Genomic DNA, 6,588 nt, shown 5'->3' on the forward strand with positions numbered 1-6,588 from the left:
CCCATTGGAGCCGAGAAAGTTCGTGGGCGGAGCAGGCTGTTCGGCGCCTGCGTGGTGCGGCTAGCGGCTAGCGAGCCGCGGCTTGGCTGGCGGGAGCGGCTGCAACGCCGGTACCTGAGGAGCGATGCCGAGGGAGATCATCACCCTACAGTTGGGCCAGTGCGGCAATCAGAGTGAGCGAATCTCCGGCCCCTCCACTAGCCAGGTTCCTTAGACGCTACGGGGTCTCGCTGTGGGATCCTGGACTCCATCTGCCCTTCCCAGAATCGTGGTTTCCCAAAGGCGGGACATTCCTGACCCAGTGTCCAGTTGCCCAAGGCGAGGGGCCCTCCCCTCCCAGTCGCTGGCGATACAGCGCTTTCCTCTGACGTGGGAGACTCCCGAGGCTTGATTTCCTATCTTCGGACCCAGGCGCTCAGTCCCCCAGCTCCTGGTTGGAATCTGCCCAGACCAAGATATCCTCTTTCTCCCCCGTCCGCCCCTCCTCCCCTAGTTGGGTTCGAGTTCTGGAAGCAGCTGTGCGCCGAGCATGGTATCAGCCCCGAGGGCATCGTGGAGGAGTTCGCCACCGAGGGCACTGACCGCAAGGACGTCTTTTTCTACCAGGTGCCCCTAGCGACTTGGCCAGGGGGCCTGTAGGGAAGGGCAGCGGCCTGGTACCGGGAAATCCGCTGGGCAGAGGAGCCAGGGTGACTGGCTTGAGGAGGGAGGGCAGGCAGGAGCCAGAGTTGGGAGGATGGAGGACTGGGCCTTTGCTGACTCGGCCCCCCTCCTGGGTTCCCCTTGACAGGCAGACGATGAGCACTACATCCCCAGGGCAGTGCTGCTGGACCTCGAGCCACGGGTGATCCACTCCATCCTCAACTCCCCCTATGCCAAGCTCTACAACCCAGAGAACATCTACCTGTCAGAGCATGGAGGAGGAGCTGGCAACAATTGGGCCAGTGGATTCTCGCAGGTCATTTGCTATTCCCTGGCAGGACCCGCAACTCCCTTCCTGTGTGAGGACAGGTGGTATGACTTGCCAGAGAGAGACAAAACCGGATCAGGGCTGTATGAGTAGTAGAGAGAGAGAGGGCTCAGGAGAGTTCTTTAGCTAACTCAACTATGTAATACGGTTAAGACTGCACTTGCTAGTGCTATGTGCCAGGCCGTACTAAGCACTTTAGCTAGAAGTTATTTAAACCTCCCAACAACTGTAGAGGTAAATATTATAGGTTCACAGTCTCTTAACTGCTTTTTCAGATTCCTAAAAGCTCTGAAACCACAAGATTTATAAGTTACTCAGTAACAAAACCAAATCTTAGGTGCCTGGCTGGCTCATTCAATAGAGTATGTGACTCTTGATCTCAGGGTTGTGAGTTTGAGCCTCACATTAGGTGTAGAAATTATTTAAACATAAAATCTTAAAAACAAAAACAAATTTCAGTGCAGACAGGCTATTTTATAGCTTTTATCCAACTTGTCATTACTTATATGTTTCATTGCAGAAATACTAATATATTTGATTAGTATACATCAGACACCCACTGGTGTTTTACTTAATATACATATATATATATGGTACATATAAGTACCGTATTTATTACCTTACTAGCACGGCAAATATTTGAATTCCAAAACATAACTGGCCCCAAGAATTTTACATAAGAGACTGTGGACTTGTATTATTCCCTTCATTATACAGATGAAGAAACTGAATAACTTGCCCAGAGTCACTTGGTTAAATAAAACTAGAGCTACATGACCCCACACACTGTGGATGTAGAGTGTCTGCTCATACCCACCGTGCTTTACTGCCTCTCAATGCAAATATAAAGCAGGGCCATTGTGCTCCAAAAAAGGACTTTTATGTTCTATAAGGAGAATACAGGGTGGCTATTCCAAGGTCAGAGTCCTTGTCCCATAGCTCTGTCCCACTCTGACACTCCCCATGTCTATACAGGGAGAGAAGATCCACGAAGACATTTTTGACATCATAGACCGGGAGGCAGATGGTAGTGACAGTCTAGAGGTGAGTGTCTTAGGAATGCTGGTGGGAGCTGTCATAGAGAAGGCTTAGCAACATCCTTTAGAAGCCATCTGTTAGGTGTAAGACCTACCCATGTGACCTTTGCACTGGACAAGCCACTGGGCTTTGCTGGACACAAGGCAGAGTCTCCTAAGCTGTATGTATGGAGTGAGGAAGATGGAGGAGAGGGCTCGGGCAAATAGGAGTCCAAGAAATTGTAGGATGGGTCCAGTTTGAAATGCAATACCTAGGCACTCACTGCCCCTTCCCCATGTAGGGCTTCGTGCTGTGTCACTCCATTGCTGGGGGGACAGGCTCTGGCCTGGGCTCCTACCTCTTAGAACGGCTGAACGACAGGTAAGTCTGTGTTTTGTGGGGCTGGAGGACTTGGTTTTTCAAGTAATTGGGAGGCCTATCAGTTATGCCTTCCTATTCGCTGGAGCAGTGAAAGAGCCCTTCTATTTGCTCTTGTAGTTAGGAAAGGGAAGATACTATAACCATGAACCTGATTACACTCTGGGTGGTTGGATCCAGAGCCTAGAATCTAGGCCCTAGGGGAAGAGATGAAAGTTCACAGAGTATGGCTGCTTTAGAGTTAGAACCCTAGGTCCTAAGATGTGTCTCTGCCATTCATCCTTTGGGATTGCAGACTTCCAAAAGTCAAGTCTCCCTTCTCTACTGATCCTGTGTCCCACCCCAAGTTCCTCATCTAGATTCAACTGCTTTCTGACTATCCTGATCCTCCTGTTTACCAAGCCTCCAGTGTCTTAACCTGACCCTCGTCTTCACCCCAGGTACCCCAAGAAGCTGGTGCAGACATACTCAGTGTTTCCCAACCAGGACGAGATGAGCGATGTGGTGGTCCAGCCCTACAATTCCCTGCTCACACTTAAGAGGCTGACTCAGAATGCAGACTGTGTGGTGCGTCCTGGATTCTGCCATTGTCCACTCCCAGCACCCCTGTCTTATTTAATTATTTTCTTGCACTTAAAAAGACTGTTTTGAGTCCCGTATGTCCCATTCCTGTACCAGTGCCTTTTAGATGGGTCTTTCTGGTGATGAAGCACCAAAGAAATTAAGCTTCAGAGACCAGAGTCCGGCAGAGCGCCCATTCCTTCTGTCCCCCCCAGGTGGTGCTGGACAACACAGCCCTGAACCGGATCGCCACAGACCGCCTGCACATCCAGAACCCGTCCTTCTCCCAGATCAACCAGCTGGTGAGCCCCCACTACTGGACTCGCTGGGCTGGAACCCCTCCTTGTTGGAGTGCCACCTCAGGAAGGGAGCCCCACCCCCCCCAGGCCAAGGCCCATGCTGTGGCACTGCTGTCCCCAGGTGTCCACCATCATGTCGGCCAGCACCACCACCCTGCGCTACCCCGGCTACATGAACAACGACCTCATCGGCCTCATTGCCTCGCTCATTCCCACTCCTCGACTCCACTTCCTCATGACTGGCTACACCCCGCTCACCACGGACCAGTCGGTAGGAGCAACCCCAGCAGCCCCCACCCTAGCCTTTCCCTCCCCCTGCTGCCCCCGGAGGGAGGCTCTGTGCTCTGGGACTGGCACAGACTGTCCAGCTTCAAGCTAACTTGCTCTCCTCTTCCCTCTGCCTCTGGCTCCCTGCAGGGCTCGGGCTCTGTGGGGTCTGCTGATGATCCTGCACCCAGGGTCAGCGGGGAAGGGGTAGGGGTCAGGGGAGGCTGACCTTGCTGAGCTGGGGATGGCTAAGGTTCCTGGTCCCACAGCAGAGGCTCAGTGTAGACCTGAATCTCGGGACACTTCCCAAGGAGAACAATTAGCCTGAGTCTGGTGGAGTCAGGCACTGACTGTGCCCTGAGTGCTGGTCTGGTCCCTGTGGCCTCCTCTCCCTTCAGGTGGCCAGCGTGAGGAAGACCACGGTCCTGGATGTCATGAGGCGGTTGCTGCAGCCCAAGAACGTGATGGTGTCCACAGGCCGGGATCGCCAGACCAACCACTGCTACATCGCCATCCTCAACATCATCCAGGGGGAGGTGGACCCCACCCAGGTAGGTGAGGCCCCTTCGTGCCACCCCCAGAACCCACAGGGTAGAGGAGAGGCTACCACCACCACTGCTGTGTCCACCCGCCTTCCCGCCAGGTGCACAAGAGTCTGCAGAGGATCCGGGAACGGAAGCTGGCCAACTTCATCCCCTGGGGCCCTGCCAGCATCCAGGTGGCCCTGTCAAGGAAGTCTCCCTACCTGCCTTCGGCCCACCGGGTCAGTGGGCTCATGATGGCCAACCACACCAGCATCTCCTCGGTGAGGCTCACTGTTAACACTCATTTCCCTGGTTGGGGCTCACCTCTCCACATTCCTGCTGTCCCCCCCTTGTAGCTCTCTTAATGTGCGGATTGCCCAGCACATTAGAGGCTGGTTCCCCAGCTCTCTGGGTCATATTGCTACTCTAAGCTCTTTGTGACCCCTGCTTTCTGCACATACCAAGCTCTTTGAGCGGACCTGTCGCCAGTATGACAAGCTGCGGAAGCGGGAGGCCTTCCTGGAGCAGTTCCGCAAGGAGGACATCTTCAAGGAGAACTTCGACGAATTGGACACGTCCAGGGAAGTTGTGCAGCAGCTCATTGACGAGTACCATGCAGCCACACGGCCAGACTACATCTCCTGGGGCGCCCAGGAGCAGTGAGTACCCCAGGATGGGGACCTCATCTGCCTTACCGGTTGGCCCAGGCCCTGCCTGACTGACCACCCCCTCAGAGAACAGATCAGGGACCTCACATATTTCTTTCTCAGAAATACACTCACACGTATTCTGTATCGGCTTGGGGATGTGTTTATGTCTCCTCTTATGAGACTATTTATGTTTAATAAAGCACTGGACATAAATCAAGTCACTGGTCTCGTATCGTAAATGGTTGTAGATGGGGATCCCTGGGTGGCGCAGCGGTTTAGCGCCTGCCTTTGGCCCAGGGCGCGATCCTGGAGACCCGGGATCGAATCCCACGTCGGGCTCCCGGTGCATGGAGCCTGCTTCTCCTTCTGCCTGTGTCTCTGCCTCTCTCTCTCTCTGTGTGACTATCATTAAAAAAAAAAAAAAAAATGGTTGTAGTTGTGGGGAAGGGGATGCCTGTTCTTTCTCCATCACAGTGAAAGAGTGTTCCCCTACTTCCAGCCTCTTTGACTCTGGGCAGTTGCCTCCCCTAGCTTTTGCTTCTCCTTCCTTGTTTTGGAGAACATGGGTGGGGTGCACCCATGTGAGACATTTCTTTCCAGGGTAAAAAGGCCAACTGATATTACCTTACTCTCTACTGACATTCTGGGTCTCAGGTCCCCCCCACATCCCTCCCAGTATTGGATGATCATTCCACCAGTTTCATGTTCCCACATCAGAGTGTCCTGTTAATTATCACAGCAGTAGACCTGCAGCCGCCACCTCTATCACCAGGCCTTGGGCAAGCAATGAGTTGGTCCAAGTACCTTTAATCTTATAAGCAGTGTGTGTCAGAGAGCCAGTCCAAGAAAGCCACTGTTCAGGCAGCTGGAGACCGGGAAAATCCACTCAGGAGACCCAAATCCAAAACCTAGATTGTAAGCAGGGCTTGAAGTGGGCCCATAGCTGTCTCCATAATTCTCTTTGCCAGGTGGTCTCTAGTTTAAAAGGCCAGAGCCCTCCACTTCTGGTGGAGGATTGCAAGGAGGTAGTAAATAGGTAGTGACCTAAATTTTCAGAATCACAAGGGCAAAGCAGCTTGTTCCTAATCATGGTGAATGATCAGGGCCCTTCTCAGGCCCTTATGTACCCCAAAGGTGGGGGTTGGGTAACAATAGCAAAGAGGTATGTGAACACTATGCTAGATACTTCACATTATTTTGTTCAATTCTATTAAGTGATAGATATTATTAGTTCCATTTTATTATTTTATTTATTTATTTTAAAGGTTTTATTTTTTTATTTATGAGAGACAGAAAGAGAGGCAGAGACATAGGCAGATGGAGGAGAAGCAGGCTCCACCATGCAAGGAGCCTGATGTGGGACTCGATCCCAGGAATCCAGGATCATGCCCTGAGCCAAAGGCAGACACTCAACCGCTGAGCCACCCAGGCGTCCCTAATCCCATTTTATAAATGAGGCAACTAAGACTAATCATTAACTTACTAGGTCACCTACCTAATAAATGACAAAGTTGGAGTCACATCCTGATTTCACTGGTATCAGTATTCCTAACCATTGCATGTCCTGCCTTGTGTGATATCTGATGGGTTAGTGTAGAATCATCCCGAAATGGGATGAAGTCTTTTGGAGCCATTGGATGAGCCCATGGTTGTCAGAGGATGTGAGGACCTTGAACACCTGTTTAGATAGGGCAGGTGCAATCCCAGTGTTGGAGGGAGGATCAGTCTCAACAGGCTTCACATAAACCTGCAAAGTGTCCCCATCATTCAGATCAGGGTAGCTGGGGACTTGTGCCTGCCTTGTCATTACTGTCACCACCAGGATTCTGGGGCCAAAGCCAGAGGATCAGCCCAGTGGATCAGAAGGATTGGGGCTGGTGGAGCTCAGCACACAGGGGAAGGACCAGCCCAGTAAGGTGTTT

At 52.1% G+C, this 6,588-nt stretch overlaps 1 protein-coding gene across 1 annotated transcript; it reads left to right on the plus strand.

Moving 5' to 3' along the window:
* The first annotated feature begins 12 nt into the window (after positions 1–12).
* Positions 13–4,879, plus strand: TUBG1 (tubulin gamma 1). The gene is made up of 11 exons (XM_041724263.1): positions 13–173; positions 494–606; positions 791–958; positions 1,946–2,014; positions 2,289–2,368; positions 2,806–2,932; positions 3,142–3,228; positions 3,347–3,496; positions 3,891–4,043; positions 4,136–4,297; positions 4,482–4,879. The coding sequence occupies exons 1-11, from the start codon at positions 125–127 to the stop codon at positions 4,677–4,679; spliced, it is 1,356 nt and encodes a 451-aa protein (XP_041580197.1). The 5' UTR covers positions 13–124; the 3' UTR covers positions 4,680–4,879.
* Positions 4,880–6,588: the final 1,709 nt, after the last annotated feature.

The sequence above is a fragment of the Vulpes lagopus genome, chromosome 12 (genome assembly GCF_018345385.1).
Source record: "Vulpes lagopus strain Blue_001 chromosome 12, ASM1834538v1, whole genome shotgun sequence".
Lineage (NCBI taxonomy): Eukaryota > Metazoa > Chordata > Mammalia > Carnivora > Canidae > Vulpes > Vulpes lagopus.

Bases quoted from the DNA above. Each gene is read 5' to 3' on its own strand.
- TUBG1 (XM_041724263.1), top strand. From the start codon at position 125: ATGCCGAGGGAGATCATCACCCTACAGTTGGGCCAGTGCGGCAATCAG. The intron at 174-493 runs GTGAGCGAATCT...CTCCTCCCCTAG, and splicing joins GGGCCAGTGCGGCAATCAGA to TTGGGTTCGAGTTCTGGAAG. The intron at 607-790 runs GTGCCCCTAGCG...TCCCCTTGACAG, and splicing joins AGGACGTCTTTTTCTACCAG to GCAGACGATGAGCACTACAT.